This window comes from Capricornis sumatraensis, chromosome 11 (assembly GCF_032405125.1).
Source record: "Capricornis sumatraensis isolate serow.1 chromosome 11, serow.2, whole genome shotgun sequence".
Classification (NCBI taxonomy): Eukaryota; Metazoa; Chordata; class Mammalia; order Artiodactyla; family Bovidae; genus Capricornis; species Capricornis sumatraensis.
Window position 1 is genome coordinate 83170248 of NC_091079.1, and position 19914 is coordinate 83190161.

The 19914-nt window shown below is 39.0% G+C and overlaps 1 protein-coding gene across 1 annotated transcript in view; it reads left to right on the forward strand.

The window, feature by feature from the left end:
• Nucleotides 1-19914, forward strand: part of RGS22 (regulator of G protein signaling 22) — a 137585-nt gene that overhangs the window by 29824 nt on the left and 87847 nt on the right. The window contains exons 4-9 of the mRNA XM_068983437.1: nucleotides 1422-1643; nucleotides 8218-8303; nucleotides 8932-9100; nucleotides 14634-14763; nucleotides 17297-17897; nucleotides 19293-19454. Coding sequence (XP_068839538.1) covers nucleotides 1422-1643; nucleotides 8218-8303; nucleotides 8932-9100; nucleotides 14634-14763; nucleotides 17297-17897; nucleotides 19293-19454 — 1370 coding nt within the window. The remainder of the gene's footprint in view (nucleotides 1-1421; nucleotides 1644-8217; nucleotides 8304-8931; nucleotides 9101-14633; nucleotides 14764-17296; nucleotides 17898-19292; nucleotides 19455-19914) is intronic.

Genomic DNA, 19914 nt, shown 5'->3' on the forward strand with positions numbered 1-19914 from the left:
CGACTGAGTGACTAAGCACAGCACAGCACATATAGATACACATATGTATTGTTGTTAAGACACTCAGTCATGTCTGACTCTTTCACGACCCCATGGGCAGTAGCCTGCCAGGCTCTTCTGTCCATGGAATTTCCCAGGCAAGAATACTGGAGTGAGTTGCCATTTCCTTCTCCACGGGATCTTCCTGACCCAGGGATTGAACCTGTATCTCATGCATTACAGGCAGATTCTTTAGCTCTGAGCCACCAGGAAGGTTACTCATATATATATATATAAACACATAGTAGGTATTTGTACATATACAAACACATAGTAGGTATTTGTACATATACATATATATTTGTAACTCCAATTTTATAACATCCTGCTATTTATTAAATTTTAACTAATAGTGTATCTAGCAATGTCCTAGTAAAACTTGGAAGAATTGATGCTCTCCTCAGTACACTTACTATATGAGTATGCAGTTCATTGAAGGTGTCCTAAAATAAATTAATGTTCTAAAAAAGGGACCTGATTCTAGATTTGGAGGGCAAAATGAGAAAAGAAACAGACAATCCACCATATGCTTGCTATGGAGTGATTTACCCAAAGCCACAGAGCTACTTACTGGCAAGCTGGTATTAAAACTCAAGACTCCTGACTGTAACTGACTGACTTTAAATAAAAGTTGGCAGCATTTAGTAATTACAGAGAAAAGCTCAGAAATGTTGTCTTTCACTCTCTCTCTCTCTCTTTTTGTCACAGTGAATGGAATGGTGTTGAAATAGTCTTAAATGAAGAACAGATTGTATTTAATTTTCTCCTTTTGGGCGAGGGAGACCTAGCTTTCATGGCTCCTGGGGATGAAAGAGACGACAGGAGTGTTATATCTTCTCTGATTCATTCTTCCCTAGTAATCCACCCCCTTCTAAGAGAATAACGTTGCTTCACAGAGACCAGGGTGTATTTCTTTCTAGTTCCAAAGAAGCACAGAGATAAGTTATTGTTGTTCAGTTGTTCAGTTATGTCTGACTCTATGCGACCCCAGGGACTGCAGCATGCCAGGCTTCCCTGTCCTTCACCATCTCCTGGAGTTTGCTGAAACTCATGTCCATTGAGTCAATGATGTCATCCAACCATCTTGTCCTCTGTTGCCCCTTCTCCTCCTATCCTCAATCTTTTCTAGAGATAAGAGGTGTATGCAAAGGAAATTTCTGCCATAATATATCCTGACACTTATGGCATAAGTACATTTGGAAGGAAGGGTTCAGTGAGTTCCCTTACCTGTAGTCAAAAGTTTCCAAGCTCCTAAGAGGAAAGATTTATCTATTAAGAATACAGAACTTTGTGTAAGTATATATGCATACCTGTAAGTATCAAGTCTTCTTGGAGCAGTGAGTTTCTGGTTTTTAAGACATTTCTGCAAATTTATTTTGCAGACCTTTTCAGAGGCAGTTAGATTTAATGTGGTCTATGGAGTTTTTGAAGTAGTTAACAATGCTCCACAACTTCTGGAAAAGCAGTTGAAAAAAATTCTACTAAACCAGCAACCTCGAAATCCTATCTATGATGTTGTAAGGAAAGGAAAGAGTGATGTTAAACCTGTTCAAGTGAACGCCCCTCACGAAGATGAGACCATTAATGTCAACTACAATATCATGGTAAGAAAGTATATTTGAGTTACATCTTACTGGATAAATAAAGCATTAAATGAAATTATCATCAGATTCCTTGGGCATCCCTTTCAAAAGTGTAACTGTATTTATTAAATTTTATTGTACTTATATACAAAGTATTTGTTGGTAACTGTATCATCTTATTCATATGAAATGACCAGTTTAGCAGTTTCTTGATATTTGATTATCAGTATGAGAAGGTTCATGTAATTTACTTTGAATATTTATAAAGTACAGTTAATTTTGGGTAGTATAAATAAATAAATATATATATATCCTTTATAGTTTAGATGCATTCTAGAAAGTATGAGTATATAGACATATCTTGGATATATTGCAGGTTGGCTCCAGACCACTACAATAAAGTGAATATTGTGATAAAGCAAGTCACACGATTATTTTGGTTTCCCAGTGCTATAAAAATTATGTTTACACTACACTGTAGCCTATTAAGTGTACCATAGCATTGTGTCTTAGGAAACAATATACATACCTTAATTTAAAAATACTTCATTGCTAAAAAATACTAACCATCATCTGAGCTTTCAACAAGTCTTTGTAGTAACATCAAAAATAACTGATCACAGATCACCATAACAGATGTAATAATAATGAAAAACTTTGAAAGATCATAGTTTACCCAAATGTGACACAGAGACGTGAAGTGAGCAAATACTGTGGAAAAAATGGTGCAGATAGACTTGCTTGCCACTGGGATGCCCCTAAACCTTCAGTTGGTAAAGAACAAAGTATCTGTGAGGCACAATAAAGCAAAGCACAATGAAATAAGTTATCCCTGTACAGTGGATTTATTTCATGTGAGTTCTGTCGAGCAGTTGGGAATTGAGGTTTCTATTTTTTATTTATTATGTTAGTTTCTGGTGTACAGCATAGTGATTTGCTATTTTTACGCATTGTGAAATGAGAACCGCAGTAAGTCTACTTACCGTCTGTCACTATTACAAAGTTATCACAGTGTTACTCACTATGTTCCCTACACTGTGCATTGCATCCCTGAGACTTGTTGTATAACTCGGAGATTGCACCGCTTAATTCCCTTCACCTGTCTTGCCCATTCCCTCATCCCCTCCCCTCTGCAGCCACTGGTTTGTTCTCTATGATTCTGTTTCTGTAGTGTTAGTTTGTTGTTTTTTAGATTCCACATATAAGTGAAATCATAGCACATATGTCTTTCTCTGTTTAAATTTCACTTGGCATAATATACCCTTTAGGTCCATCCATGATTGTTGCAAATGGCAAGATTTCATTCTTATTTGTGGCTGAGTAATGCCTCATCTTCTCTATCCATTGATCTATCAATGGATATTTAGGTTGCTTTCCTATTTTGGTTACTGTAAATAATGATACAGTGAACTTGGGATACCTATATCTTTTTTAATTTGAGTTTTTCTTTTCTTCAGATACCCAGAGGTGGAATTGCTGGATCATATAGTAGTTCTGGTTGTAATTTTTGAGGAAACTCCATGCTATTTTTCACAGTTGGTTGTACCAATTTACATTACCACCAACAGTGCACAAGAGTTCCCTTTTCTCCATATCCTCACCAATACTTTGTTGTCTTTTTGAAAATAGCCGTTCTGACAGGTGTGAGATGATATCTCATTGTGGTTTTGATTTTTATTTCCCTTACAATTAGTGATCTTAAGTATCTTTTCATGTGCCTGTTGGCCATCTATATGTCTTATCTGGAAAAATGTGTGTTAAGTTCCTTAACCAATTTTTAAAATTGGATTTTTTTTTTTTTTGCCGTTGTATGAGTTCTTCATATATTTTGGATATTAACCCCTTATCAGATGTATCATTTGCACATGGCTTCTTTGATTCAGGAAGTTGCCTTTTTGTTTTGTTGATGGTTTCCTTTGCTGTACAAGACTTTTTAGTTTGATGTAGTCCCGTTTGCTTACCTGTTGCCCTTGTCTGAGGAGACAGATCCAAAGTAAAAATGTTGCTAAAATCAGTTTCAGAGAGCATATTGCCTATGTTTTATTTTAGGAGTTTTATGGATTCAGGTCTTACATTTAAGTCTTTAATCTATTTGAGTTTATTTTTGTATATGCTGTAGGAAAGTGGTCTAGTTTTATTCCTTTGCATATAGCTGTCCAGTTTTTTAAGCACCATTTATTGAAGAGACTGTCTTTCCCCCATCGTATAGTCCTGTCTCTTTCGTCATAGATTAATTGACTGCAGAACTCTGGATTTATTTCTGGGCTCCCTGTTCTGTTCTGTTGATCTGTATGTCTGTGTTTTATTTTGACAATGACAATGATAGGAAGAGTTGACATTGAAGAATCAAAATGCAATCTCCTTATGAATGCTTGGCTGCCACAAACCAGTTATCCCTGTGGTAAGTTTTCTGAGACCTCCTGCTCAAAATCCTGAAGGTCAGAAGACTCATGAGGCCCTGCTTTCATGGTCTGTATTTGTATTAAAAATCAAGATCAAGTGAGCTTTACCCTTCTGCTCCATGGGAGGTTTCTGTCCTCCCTGAGCTCGCCTTAGGACACCCGTGTTACAGTTTGACAGGTGTACCACCCCAGTCAAACTCCCCATGTGCCTGGAGAGGGTCACACCCAGCTGGCATGTGGCCGGGTGCTAGGTGCCAGAAGTGAGAGCCCCTCAGGGCTTGCAGTAGCATCCTGCTTTAATTAATATAGGTTTATAGTATGGTTTGAAATCAGGGAACATAATACCTCTTGCTTTGTTGTTCTTTCTTAAGATTGCTTTGGATATTTGGGGTCTTTTGTGGTTTTATATAAACTCTGTGTGTGTGTGTGTGTGTGCGCGCTCAGTCACACAGTAATGTCTGGCTCTTTGCGACCCCATGGTCTGTAGCTAGTCTCCTCTGTCCGTTTCCCAGGCAAGCATACTGGAGCTGGTTGCCATTTCCTACTCCAGGAGATCTTTCCTCCCCAGGGATCAAACTTACATCTCCTGCATTGGCATACAAATTGTAGGGTTATTCTAGTTCTGGGGAAAATGCCATGAGTGTTTTGCTAGGGATTGTATTGAATCTTTAGAATAATTTGTGGAATGTACATTTTAACAATAATAATTCTACCCAGCCACAAGCATGGTGTATCTTTCCATTTATTTGTTTATCTTTAATTTCTTTCATCAATATCTTATAGTTTTCAGGCTATAGATCTTTCATCTCTTTAGTTAAATTTACATGTATACCTGTGGCGGATTCATGTTGATGTATGGCAAAACCAATACAATATTGTAAAGTAATTAGCTTCCAATTAAAATAAATAAATTTAAATTAAAAAAATTTATTCTTGTGTATTTTATTCTTTTTGATGCAGTCATAAATGTGATTGTTTTCTTAATTTTTCTTTCTGGTGGTTCATTATTAGAGTATAGAAATGCAACATATTTCTGTATATTAATTTTATATCCTGCAACTTTACCAAATTCATTTGTTTTAATAATTTTTGGTAGTCTTTGTACTCAGTCATGTCTGACTCTTTGTGACCCCATGGACTGCAGCTTACCAGGCTTTTATTTTTTTAATATGGTGTATCACACTGATTTGTCAATATTGAATCATCCTTGCATCCCTGGAATAAATCCCACTTGATCTCATTTATTATTCTTTTAATGTGCTGTTGAATTCAGCCGTTATGTTTTTGTTTATTTGTTTATTTATTTTTGGCTGCACTGGGTCTTTGTTGCTACATGCGGCTGTTCTCTGTTTGCTGTGGAGCAGGACTACTCTGCGTTGAGATGTGTGGACTTCTCACACGGTGGGTTCTCTTGGTGCAGGGTGCAGGCTCTAGGCATGCAGGCTTCGGTAGCTGTAACATGTGAGCTCAATAGTTGTGGCATGTGGGCCCTAGAGTGCAGGCTCCGTAGTTGTGGGGCACAGGATTAGTTGCTCTGCAAAATGTGGAATCCTCTCAGACCAGGGATCAAACTTAGGTCCACTACATTGGAAGGCGAATTTCTAGCCATTTTATCACCATGGAAGTCCCAGCCACTATGTTTTACTGGATCTGTTTGCATCTTTTATTATCAGGTATATTGGTCTGTAATTATCTATCTTTCTTTTTTTTTGGTTTTGGTATCAGGGTAATGCTGGCCTTGTAGGGTGAGTTTGGAAGTGTTCCTCTTCAATTTTCTGAAACAGTTTGAGAAGGATAGGTGTTAACTTTTTTTTAAAATGTTTGGTAGAATTCCCCTGTGAAGGCTTCTGACCTTGCACTTTTGTTTTTTGGGAGTTGTTGTTGTTTTTTTTTTAATCACTGTAATTGATTTTCTATTACTTCATGATTGAATCTTAGAAGATTTTTTGTTTTTAGGGTTTATCCATCTCTTCTAGATTGTTCAGTTGTTGACAAATAATTGTTCATACTAGTCTCTTATGATTCTATTGCTGTGATATTGGTTGTAACTTCTCTTTTCTGGTTTTATTTATTTGGAGCCTCTTATTTATTGATGAGTTTGAATAAAGGTTTATCAGTTCAATCTTTTCAAAGAACTGGCTCTTCATTACTCATTTTTTTAGTCTCTATTTCATATATTTCTGCTTTGATATTTATTATTTTCTTCCTTGCCCTAACTTCGGGCTTCATTTTTCTATTGTGGTGCATAGCAGGTGAGATTGGAGCGCTCCCTCTGTGAAGGAAGCCACTGAGCTTTCCTCCTCTGCAATTGCTCACCTGTGAGTGTGCTGTATTGTGCTACTTTTCACCTGTCGTGCTGGCTCACAGATGACACTGTTGTTGGAACTACTCTTAGTGCCCTGCCCCCCAACTTACCTGTTGGTTTGCCAGCAATTGGCCCTGGTGTTTCTCCTGCGTTTTCACCAGGCCACCTGTGTGAATCCACCAAAGTCAGGTCCCAGGATTGCAGCAGTCGTGTACCTGGACCCTCTGTGGTAGCTAGCTATGGAGGCAGCTCAGATTCTGACCTGGCCCAGTCTCTGTGTGTACGTGCCCACAAAGCCCACAGCTACTGAAACTAGAGCCGTCGGAACTGTGTGAGCGCTCATCCATTCGGACGTTCCACAGGCACTGAGTTCACAACACTGACGGTGAGGCTGTATTGTGAATCTGTAGCTCCTGTAGCCACGAGGAGATATTTCAGCTCTCTTGTTTTAGTTGCATGGCCCCTGAGGCTCAGCTGTGGTTTCAGCCCCACCTCTGTACATGTTCCTCCAAAGGCTGCCCCAGAGCACATCTGCCCTGCCCAGCTAGGCAGGGGCAGAGGTGATGATGGGCAGGGCATGCGAGCCTGCTCTGGGAGGCACCCCTCCTAATATCCATGGAGATGGGTGCTTGGGGAAGGGGACTGAAATGGCAGTCCCCCTCCTTTGGGTCACTCAGCAATGGTGTCCTGCTTCTTTGGGGGCCCAGGCTTCTTCCAGGAACATTCCCAGTTGTGGAGCTCCTTACTCCCATCCTTGCAGGCTGTCTCTTCCCAGCCAACAACTGTCTCTCCTTGTGTCCACTCTCCAAACCCCACGTTCTAGCACCCAGCCCCTCTCCACATCAACAGGCAACAGCTCAGGCTGGAGCATGCAGGGCTGCAAAGTGGAACATCCATGTAGGTCTTAATCTGTCCTACCTGTCACAGTCCAGTTGCTGTGCTTTCCTCCAATCTCCTGAAGCTCCCCTTCTGTCCCAGCTGATCTGCCCAATGGTGAGGGGGCTTCCCTGAGTGCAGGAACCTCTTCTATCCTTCAGCTCCCCACCAGGGGTACAGGTACCATTCCGTTTCTCTTTTTCTTTTTTTCTTCCTTAAGTCCTACCCAGTTATGTGATTTTTCCTGTCCCTTTAGGTGTCCAAGGTCCTCTGCTAGTGTACAGCAGGCACTCTGTGAGAATTGCTCCATTTGTAGAGGTATTCTTGATGTACTTGTGGGGAGAGGTGAACTCCACATCCTTCTATTCTGCCATCTTGACTCCATCCCCATCTCAATCATGTTCTGTGGAAACCTTGTTGGTTTTCATGCTTACGTGGCCTCCAACAGAATCGTGAACTTCTGGCACTTGTTCACTTGCTAAGTCATGTCTGATTCTTTGCAACCCCATGGTCTAGAGCACGGCAGGCTTCCCTGTTCTTCACTATCTATTTCCCAGACTTTGCTCAGACTCATGTCCATTGAGCTGATAAAGCCACCCAACCATCTCGTCCTCCATTGGGAGCTCAGGGTCTTAGCCACTAGACCACCAGGGAAGTCCCCTCTGTGTGATTATTTTTAACCTGTTTTATAACTGTGAAAATACTGAGACTGATTAATTTTTTTTGGTCATTTTTCCTCTTTCACTAAGTTACTTAAGTTTTCTGGATTCAGTTTGGTAGTCTGTAACATGTAGATAATAGCTGATATAGGTTTGTTGAGAGAATTAATGAAGTGTACCAGCAGACAGAGTGGCTTCAAACTTGAGACTCGGGGTTCTTTCTCTTGTCCAAATAGAAGGTAGAGGCAGGCTCCCTATAAGAGCTAGAGGTAACATTGCTCTGGTGATTAGACCATCATTGTCCTAACAGGTGATTTTCTGTAATATTTTCTTTTTCACTTGTCTTCTAACAGTGTCTCAATCGTGAACAAGGTATTCACTGGGTCAAAAAAGAAAGACTTCCAACATTTCTGGAAAGTGATTGTTACTTTGAATACAGGTATTGTAATCTCATTAATATACATATATTTTAAATGATTTTTTCACCAAAAATCATTTTTCTTTACTTTCTTAATAAAATTGTGTACCTTTAACCCCACTGGAGTTTGTATTTTGGTTACTATGTAGTATAACATAGAGCATTGATAAAAATTGCTTAACATTTCCAAAGAGATTTCATAGAAACAGTACCTAATAAATGTACTTTAATTCTGCTTCTTTAATCATTATATTTAAATTTTTTCCTACTTCTGTAAAGGTTTTTGTGTACAGGGTGATAAAAAATGAATATGAATGTCATAAAAAAGACAGAATGTTCTAGCACAGGGCCAAGTTTTTCTTTTATGCTCCCTGACTTTTAAAGTTTAAGTTCCTAAACACTCTGAAATTTTAATAAAATTTGACCCTTTCTTAGAACAACTATTTTCTAAAATACAATAAAACAGAATAATTATTAATTAATTAGTGATCCTATGAATAAGCCATTAATTTTAGCAGCTCCTAAGAGAATCATCCTGCAAAGCTAGGAGGGGAGATTGATTTGAATACATAAAATAAAATTTTAGTTTTTATTCTGAATTCTACCATATTTGAAATTTATTTCAATTTGTATGATTTCTGAAATACAGGTTAGCCAAATTGATTTCACAAGTAAGATGGAGTGAATCAGGCATGAATATCATATTAGGTACAGAGTTTTCAGCCTGGGTCCCGAAAAAACCACCCAGTCCACCACCTCCTCCTGTTGAAGAAGATGATGTTATAATTATGAAAAAGTTCTACATTTCTCTGGGCGAGGTAAAAGTTTGAGTGTTTCTTTGTGACTTGGCACTTTGGTGAAACTTGTCTTTTTAGAGATATGATGTTCATTTGAATAAGAAAATGTTTTCAAATACTTCCAAAGTAGATTTAGCAGAAATTCTTTTGGATATTTGCCCTACACTCTTTCACCTGAAATGTAATTAGAATTATTATTGTCATGTGTACAAAGGAAAATGGAAAATTGAAGAGCATGCCCACTGTCACGTGGGAAGTAAGGCTTTCATTGTTCATTCCAATTTTTTTTATTATTTAGAATCTATAATATTTGTACAAAGCAATGATAAATTGGATCTTCTCCTCCCTATTGTCAAGATTATTCTTTAGTAATTAAATGCATTACTGTTTAACTGTTACCAGGTATAAATTTGCCCTCCACAATTGGAGATTGTTGGGTAGTATAAGTACGTATGAAGAAATCTAACCCAGAATCAGATGTCCTTTTGGAAAACCATAGTATGCTGCTGCTGCTAAGTCGCTTCAGTTATGTCCGACTCTGTGTGACCCCATAGATGGCAGCCCACCAGGCTCCGCTGTCCCTGGGAGTCTTCAGGCAAGAATACTGAAGTGGGTTGCCATTTCCTTCTCCAGTGCATGAAAGTGAAAAGTGAAAGTGAGGTCACTCAGTTGTGTCCGACTCTTCACGACCCCATGGACTGCAGCCCACCAGGCTCCTCCGTCCATGGGATTTTCCAGGCAAGAGTGCTGGAGTGGGGTGCCATTGCCTTCTCCATAATATAGTGAAAATTATTGTTAGATCTTTGGCTTTATCAGGGAGGGAACCTTTTCCTTCTACACTTGTAGGTTCTTTGACTGGTCTAATTAAAAAATATTGACATACGACAGTTTTAGGCAAAAAAAAAAAAAAAGTAATTTAGTTATATACAGGAGCCCTTTAAGAATATGAGACCCGAAACAAGTTGGGCAGTTGAGCTCTCCTGAGCTTGGGAATGGGATAGGGGCCTGGGGCTTCAGAGGGGAATAGGGTAAGTCACAGGACTGTAAGAAGACCACATGTTTGCTAATTAGATGTTTGCCTGCCATTCACACGAAAGTTATCTCTGGTACTGGCTCTCTCTGAGCCTGGCCCTGTAACTAAATTCTTTAAGGTAGTTAAAGGAGAGGTAAATGTTTTTCTTGAGTCTGTTGGGTCAAGGTCTCCTTTGGCTCACAATAATCCAGGTCATGGCATATTTTGGGGTCATTCTCCTGCTTCTCTTTACCTTCTAATTATAAATCTTCTCTCTGGGAACAGGTTTCCAATATACAATTCTTTGCAAAACCAGGAACTGCAAATATGTTACCCATGTGTTGCTATTGTCCTAGTTTCCATTCATGGCAGATATTGCTAATCAATCATGGCAATTTTCCTGCTGAGCTAGGACTTGGCTCTAAATTCTTTTCAACACAGCCCCCTAGGCAGGCACTTCCAATTGATCAAAGATGTCATTCAAGAGGAAAACATCTCTGTTGGAATGGATATCCTTACCCTATCTTTTTGAACATGTTTTTTTCATGTGTAAGCTCCTATATAATTTTGTGGTTTGACAGTTCTATCAGCAATATTTGGCAAAAATGTTAAAAAAAAATGTGTGCCAGTCCCATTATTTCCTCTGAATAATGCTCAGGGATATACTAAAGTCACATTTTTCTTTTCTCTTATATTTATTTTTCAGTATTTATTTTTTCTCTTAACATATGTGTTCTAATAATGTTAGGGATGTCAAAAACGTACTAATGGTAGAGGTCCATAAACATACTAAGGAAAGAATCAATCTAGGAGAATAAGTTCTGATTCCTTAAATGTAAATTGAATCAGATATAAGAAAATAAAAATCCAAGCTACTTTACTTTTACTATTTTCTGTGATGGAAAAAACTCATTTCTGTCAACTTGAGTAATACTTGAATTATATATTTCTTTTTAATAGCCTTTGAACTTGAGTGTTCAATTTTTGGGGCCGTTAAATTATTAAACCATGACTGTGCTGCTGCTGCTAAGTCGCTTCAATCGTGTCCGACTCTGTGCAACCCCATAGACAGCAGCCCACTAGGCTTCTCTGTCTCTGGGATTCTCCAGGCAAGAACACTGGAGTGGGTTGCCATTTCCTTCTCCAATGCATGAAAGTGAAAAGCTAAAGTGAAGTCGCTCAGTCGTGCCTGACTCTTAGCAACCCCATGGACTGCAGCCCACCAGGCTCCTCCGTCCATGGGATTTTCCAGGCAAGAGTACTGGAGTGGGGTGCCATTGCCTTCTCCAAACCATGGCTATAGATAGATATTAATCTTTATGATAATTAGTAATACTTCTTTGTCTTCAGTTATACCATCTAAACACAAACAATTAACCCATCTCTTAAGAATATAAAGTAGAGTAGTTAACTGTTTTTATATCTGGCTAACTACTTCTTTCTCCTCTATCTTCTGCTCTCTTATCTTTTTGTATAGTTAATTTAATGACTCTTGTATGTTGGTCTTAATTCCTTGATAGTTCCTTGATTATTTTGGTCTCCTCTCAGTGCTTAGGATAGAACTTGGAACAGAGTAGTCATTTAATAAGTATTTTGAATGAATATAATTAGTAGTAAATGATTTTGTTTTAGAGAAAGAAAAAGAGGAAACAAAAGGAAATTAGATTCAAAGCTACTATCTACCTTACTTCTAAAAGGGATAGTACTACACCAGTGGCATCTGGTGTTTCTCTCTCTTGCCTTTGGTCTTGTTATGTAGCCTGGCTTGCCCCACTAATTCTCCATAATTCCATTTGAGCCTTGCCTCCTCTGTAAGTGTTCCTTAGGCTAAGATGACTTAGTTGGAAAAAGGAAAAGTGAGAGTAATGCTGGACACTTCCTTCTCTGCTTCTGTTGAACAAGTTGGATTATCCTAGAAAAGTAGGTGAGGACATTTCTAAGAGAAGTGGGAAGAAGAATCTTCCCAGGGCATCTGAGATGCAGTTTCTTAGGACTGGGGCATTTGAAGTTGCATGTCAGGTTGAGAATTAGATTAGCTGATTCAGGAGTACATAAAAGAAAGGAAAAACTGAAGACTCCATCCAGGGGCAGGTGAGTCAGAAATCATCCTTCAGGAAGCATCCCATCCAAGCAAAGTTGCGAAAATAAAATCTAAGGTAAAGGGGAAGTTGAACGTGGAGAGGTTTCCAGTGCTCCTGAGAGTAAGTTTTTGTCACGTTATTTCATTTCAGTTCAGTCGCTCAGTTGTGTCCGACTCTTTGCAAACCCATGAATCGCAGCACGCCAGGCCTCCCTGTCCATCACCATCTCCCGGAGTTCATTCAGACACACATCCATCGAGTCCGTGATGCCATCCAGCCATCTCATTCTGGGTCGTCCCCTTCTCCTCCTGCCCCCAATCTCTCCCAGCATCAGAGTCTTTTCCAAGGAGTCAACTCTTTGCATGAGCTGTCCAGAGTACTGGAGCTTCAGCTTTAGCATCATTCCTTCCAAAGAAATCCCAGGGTTGATCTCCTTGCAGTCCAAGGGACTCTCAAGAGTCTTCTCCAACACCACAGTTCAAACGCATCAATTCTTCGGCACTCAGCCTTCTTCACAGTCCAGCTCTCACATCCATACATGACCACAGGAAAAACCATAGCCTTGACTAGACAGACCTTAGTCGGCAAAGTAATGTCTCTGCTTTTGAATATGCTATCTAGGTTGGTCATAACTTTTCTTCCAAGGAGTAAGCGTCTTTTAACTTCATGGCTGCAGTCACCATCTGCAGTGATTTTGGAGCCCCCCAAAATAAAGTCTGACACTGTTTCTACTGTTTCCCCATCTATTTCCCATGAAGTGATGGGACCGGATGCCATGATCTTCGTTTTCTGAATGTTGAACTTTAAGCCAACTTTTTCACTCTCCTCTTTCACTTTCATCAAGAGGCTTTTTAGCTCCTCTTCACTTTCTGCCATAAGGGTGGTGTCATCTGCATATCTGAGGTTATTGATATTTCTCCTGGCAGTCTTGATTCCAGCTTGTGTTTCTTCCAGTCCAGCGTTTCTCATGATGTACTCTGCATATAAGTTAAATAAGCAGGGTGACAATATACAGCCTTGACATACTCCGTTTCCTATTTGGAGCCAGTCTGTTGTTCCATGTCCATTTCTAACTGTTGCTTCCTGACCTGCATACAGATTTCTCAAGAGGCAGGTCAGGTGGTCTGGTATTCCCATCTCTTTCAGAATTTTCCACAGTTAATCCACACAGTCAAAGGCTTTGACATAGTCAATAAAGCAGAAATAGATGTTTTTCTGGAACTCTGTTGCTTTCTCCATGATCCAGAAGATGTTGGCAATTTGATCTCTGGTTCCTCTGCCTTTTCTAAAACCAGCTTGAATATCAGAGAGTTCACGGTTCACGTATTGCTGAAGCCTGGCTTGGAGAATTTTGAGCATTACTTTACTAGCATGTGAGATGAGTGCAATTGTGCGGTAGTTTGAGCATTCTTTGGCATTGCCTTTCTTTGGAATTGGAATGAAAACTGACCTTTTCCAGTCCTGTGGCTACTGCTGAGTTTTCCAAACTTGCTGGCATATTGAGTGCAGCACTTTCACAGCATCATCTTTCGGGATTTGAAACAGCTCAACCGGAATTCCATCGCCTCCACTAGCTTTGTTCGTAGTGATGCTTTCTAAGGCCCACTTGACTTCACATTCCAAGATGTCTGGCTCTAGATTAGTGATCACATCATCATGATTATCTGGGTCGTGAAGATCTTTTTTGTACAGTTCTTCCATGTATTCTTGCTGCCTCTTCTTAATATCTTCTGCTTCTGTTAGGTCCATACCATTTCTGTCCTTTATTGTGCCCATCTTTGCATGAAATGTTCCCTTGGTATCTCTAATTTTCTTGAAGAGATCTCTAGTCTTTCCCATTCTGTTGTTTTCCTCTATTTCTTTGCATTGATCGCTGAGGAAGGCTTTCTCATCTCTTCTTGCTATTGTTTGGAACTCTGCATTCAAATGCTTATATCTTTCCTTTTCTCCTTTGCTTTTGGCCTCTCTTCTTTTCACAGCTATTTGTAAGGCCTCCCCAGACAGCCAGTTTGCTTTAAGGAGTTGTTAAAAACACTGAGCCTGACCAGATGGAACTAGGGGCATGAAATCATTGAGAAAGTTGTAAATGGGAGCAGCTGGCAAAAGATGCATCCAAAGAGTGATGAGCTATGGAGACTGCCATGTTAACTTAGATGGTGGGAATTTTTAGTGAATTCAGGAAATAAGGTTGCGTGTTTCTGGTGGAGGAGTGAAAAATTTGATGGGTATTGAGCTCCTTTTTTTTCCTTTGATCATCTAATATGAAAATAATCTGAATTGAAATTTCCTTACCATTATTCTCAGCTAATGAATTTTTCTGTGTACAATATTCTTTGCTTTCACAGCATAATTTTTCCTTTACAACTATACAAATTGAGTATTATCATAATGATTTATCCAGATTCATGATAGGAAGAATACTGCTAATATTGGTTAAACAAATGTGCTCCTTTCTTCCTAGGCCTCCTATACTCAAACAAAAGATTGGTTTGCCTTAGCAAAACAATGTCAGCAAACAGTACCAACCTTTTCATTACCATCTTGTGTTTTCCACGACAAAATGGAATCACCAATTGTTTCGTCTGTTTCTGGTAAGCAGAAAAGGACAAGGATAAGAATGATCCCAGAACTCCTTTTTACATCTTTTGTTGTTGTTATTCTAAACTTACAATGCAATACTTAGTGAATAGGGAAAAAAACGGTATCTCCTGCGACTCCACTTTCTACTGTTTTCTAAGAGACAACCTGGTATAGTGAAAAGAAGAGGGGTTTAGAACCCAACTCTGATACTTATTAGTTTGTGACTTCTGCAAATTTTCCACTTCTGGTAACTTTGCTTTTGTCATCTGTAAGATTAAACTAATGATGCATATATACTGAATATATAAAATGTTTAGTGCTTGGTACCTGATAGACAGTAAATAAATATTTGCTTTATCATTATTTCCTATTAAAGTTTACAAATTCTTTATTATTAAGAATTTGAAATGAAGTGGGTACAACCTTTCTCTCCTCCCAGAAGTAAATAGTGATTAATGGAACTTGAGTTATCCTACTGTTTTTAAGTTCAGATGATTTTTCACCTTGAAAAGCAGATAAATGTCTGCTGTGGGTGGGTGAACTTTGGTGGGTGACAGAAACTTTTCATAAATAAAGGGGACCTTCCAGAAATGGTCCAGAAAGGACTTCTGTGATGGCTCAGATGGTAAAGCATCTGCCTACAATGCGGGAGACCTGGGTTCGATCCCAGGGTCGGGAAGATCTTCTGGAGAAGGAAATGGCAACCCGCTCCAGTACTCTTGCCTGGAAAATCCCATGGACGGAGGAGCCTGGTAAGCTACAGTCCGTGGGTTTGCAAAGAGTCGGATACGACTGAGCGACTTTACCTTACCTCCTGAAACAGTACTAATTAATATATGATATTGCTTGAGGAAAAAAAAATCTAGCAATGTGATTCAGGAAGGGAATCCCACAATTCACTAAATTATTGCATAGTTCCTTTGATAAGTACCAGAAACCTCTGAGGGTGATAAATCTGGAGTCTCTAGAATTGAACCTAAATCTAGGTAAAGAGGAAAATCATCTTTCTAATTGGAAATTATGGAACTTATAGATTTCTTACTGTTGCCTCCAAATAGTGAAGTAGAAAATTGGAGAGTAAAGTTAGTGAACAGAGAAAGAAAGGATACCAGGAAGGCAGTGAGCAGGAGTGCCAGGCTTGTACTCTCTCTCCATGTTTGTGGGGTTAAGTGTATACCCACTATCCTTTCACAGGTCTACAAAAATCTAATCTCAATTTTAGGGAAATTTATTATACATATTTTCAATTAAAATTATGAAAAGTTTTCAGTTTATTGAGATTTGAAATCTATTACTGAGAAAAATGAGGTTGGGACACATGGATCAGGGTTTTCCTGATCCCTGGCTTTGTGAGTAGTAGATTTGCTATGTGAAACAAAGCACAGACATCAGATATTTCACTGATATATGAAAGACTAAAAAAAAAAAAAAAAAAGGCTAGACTACATCTTTAGAAAAAGTATAAATGTAGTCCATTTGTATTTGTAAGTCTTCACAAGGACTTTATGCAATTTTTTAATTTTAATGATAGGTTGTAAGTATAGTAGTAATTGAATTTTTCTCATAAAATAGTCAATTTAAAAATTGCTAATATGACTCCAATTCTGGTCTGTTCATCTATCATCTCATCATCTATGGTAGCTAATTTTATTTTACCATGCAACATGAAACATTAAAGTACACACAATCATTTGGTATACACATTTAATTCTTTAATAGACTTGGCCTTTTTATGTTGACATTATCAGCCTAACATATTACATTTTAAAAGTGTGTCATGTCTTTTTGAAGATCTTCTTTATTGAGGATAGCAAATATTTAGTTCATCTGCCACCAATATCCTCTTCAGGTCCAGGGAAAATATGGCCAATCCCTGTTGGCACTTCTTTTCTCTCAGTTCAGTTCAGTCACTCAGTCATGTCCGACTCTTTGCTACCCCATGAACTGCAGCATGCCAGGCCTCCCTGTCCATCACCAACTCCCAGAGTTTACCCAAACTCATGTCCATTGAGTTGGTGATGCCATCCAACCATCTCATCCTCTATTGTCCCCTTCTCCTCCTACCCTCAATCTTTCCCAGCATCAGGGTCTTTTCAAATGAGTCAGCTCTTTGCATCAGGTGGCCAAAGCATTGGAGTTTCACTTTCAACATCAGTCCTTCCAATGAACAGCCAGGACTGATCTCCTTTAGGATGGACTGGTTGGATCTCCTTGCAGTCCAAGGGACTCTCAAGAGTCTTCTCCAACACCACAGTTCAAAAGCATCAATTCTTCAGTGCTCAGCTTTCTTTATAGTCCAACTCTGACATCCATACATGACTACTGGAAAAACCATAGCCTTGACTAGACGGACCTTTGTTGACAGAGTAATGTCTCTGCTTTTTAATATGCTGTCTAGGTTGGTCATAATTCCTTCCAAGGAGTAAGCGTCTTAATTTCATGGCTGCAATCACCATCTGCAGTGATTTATAACATCTAGTTAACAGTTAAAAGAAAACTTTTACATTAATATCTAATCTAATAGCCTTTTATGATTTAATACAGAGAGTTTTATCTTTGATGATGGAGTTCATCCCAGGACGAAAAAGGGCCTATTAAAAACCACTAGATTAATCTCCGAATTTGAAGAAGATGGGTCTGTATCTCTACAGGACACTCCTTCTCAAGCTCTTCTGAGGATATACCTTGAAAAGCAACAGAATGTTGATAAAAGCCTGACACTGCACTTCTCAACATGTGAAGAGTTTTTAAGATCTTACGTCTCCTTTATTTTGAGAGTGGCAATTCATCAAATTCTTGGAGCAACACTTAGAGAAAGCCCAGATTACGTAAATTTCAGAAACGTAACAGAAGTGGTATTTGATGACATTGGGGGGCCTACCTCTAGCAAGAATGTTTTGTTCGATGAAATGCTAAGGGAAAAGTCGGAAAACGTGTTAGAACAAGCAGTTTCAAAACCTGACAGCGTTGGACTCGACAGCAGGGCTGATTGGTGTATTTCTCACAAAACTTATGACATTGGCAATAGAAAGGAGTTTGAAAGATTTAAGAAATTTTTAAAAGGTACCTTAGGGGAGAAATATTGGTGGCTATGGATGGATATTGAGAGGTTAAAAGTTCTTAAGAATCCTGGAAGACATCAAAGGTATTTCTATTTTTTTTCAATTGTTTTAAAATCAAATTATAAAATATTAGTTTGGGTCATCTAAGCACAGACAGAAGGCCTGGAATAAATATATAAATGTAATTTCTACTTTTAGAAGAATTAATAATAAGATTTATTTTATTATAATAAAATTGATTTACAGAAAAGGTACCTTATGCTAGTGTAAAGGGCTGGCTGTTCCTGGCAGCCTGCTCAGTTAACAAATTCTGCGGTCTTTAGCCAGATGCCACTTAGACATATCTGAATGAGATATCTGCTGGATACGATCTGCTGGAGAGAGCCTCTTAGGTCTGATGGAGCATGGGCCTTTGTTTAGCTGCTCCATATGTGTTAGATCACTATAAGTCTTATGAACCTTGGAGGACTCTGCTTTATGTCCTTCTCTTGTCTGTGTTCTCCTGATCTGCTCTGAAGTAGACTGTGATCCCCATTAAAGGTTTGACTGAGTAAATACTAGAGACTAGGTTATTGCAGTTACTCAGAGGCATTCAGATCACAAAGCTCATTCTTGTACATAGTTTTAAGAGCAGGGGTTACCAAATGGTTGATCATGAAGCATGACCTAATTGACCCTGGGATGGAAGGCTGCTACCACTTTCTAAGACATGTTAGGGAAAGGATATACAGTCAACCTACATAGGTTCTTCAGAGTTAATACTCTGTTAGTTCCTATTGTTGCTGTCATTAATTGCCACAGACTCAGTGGCTTGAAGCAACATAAATTAATTTTCTTCCGATTAAAAGGTCAGAAGTCTAAATGGGTCTGCAGGCCTGCATTCCTTCTGGCACTCCAGGGGAGAATCCATTTCCTTGCCTTTTCCCACTTCTGAGGCTATCTGCTTTCCTTGGTTCAGGGCCCCTTCCTCCGTCTTCAGAGCCAGTGGCATGACATCTTTTCTCCTCTCTAACCTCGGCTTCTGTCCTCCCATCTTTTCTCTATGACTGTTACCCTCCTGCCTCCTTCTTAGAAGGATTGTTAATGATTATATTAGCACCAGCTAGACAGCCCAGGATAATCTCCTCAAAACCCTAATCACCTCTGCAGAGTCCCTTCTGTCATGTAAGATCGCATTCTTAGGTTCTGGAGATGAGGGTGTGGACATCTTAGGAAGGCCACTCTTCAGCTCACCAAGACTATCCTTCCCATCCCCATACCTGTGGGATCTATGTTTATCTTCACACTGGTACTCCTGTAACTCACTTTTGGTTCTTTGTTCAGTTGCTCAGTCGTGGTCCTCCTCTTTGTGACCCCACTTTTGGTTCTAAGATAGTTCATTAGTTGCTTGAAACATTTTGGAAGTGAAAATATTTGGCTAGTTGAATATTGTGTCACCATGTAAGTGTGTGCCCATTTGTGTATGTGTTTTATTTCAGACATATTGAGAAGATGAAAAAATGCTTTTTAGTGAGCAGTGGAGATTACTACCTTTCTGCAGAAGTCTTATCAAAATTTAAACTACTAGATGGATCTCAGTGGAATGAAGAACACTTAAAAAAAATTCAGACTGAGGTTGTAAAACCTTTACTTCTTTATTGGTAAGAAAAATAATGAGAATCAAAGTTATTTGCTTTCACTTTCATTAAGCTAGTTACAGGTTATACTTTTTGTCTTAAGGATGTATGACTTATGGGAATTTTAAATGACAAGATTATTATATTATCTTCGGCCTTCTTTAAAGTACCTATCCTTTAGATAATGTTGGTGTTTGAGGGACTTGCAGTTCAGTTCAGTTGCTCAGTCGTGTTGACTCTTTGCAACCTCATGAACTGCAGCACGCCAGGCTTCCCTGTCCATCACCAATTCCCAGAGCGTACTTAAACTCATGTCCATCCAGTCGGTGATGCCATACAACCATATAATCCTCTGTTGTCCCCTTCTCCTGCCCTCAATCTTTGCCAGCATCAGGGTCTTTTCCAATGAGTTGGTTCTTTGCATCAGGTGGCCAAAGTCTTGGAGTTTCAGCTTCAGCATCAGTCCTTCCAATGAATATTCAGG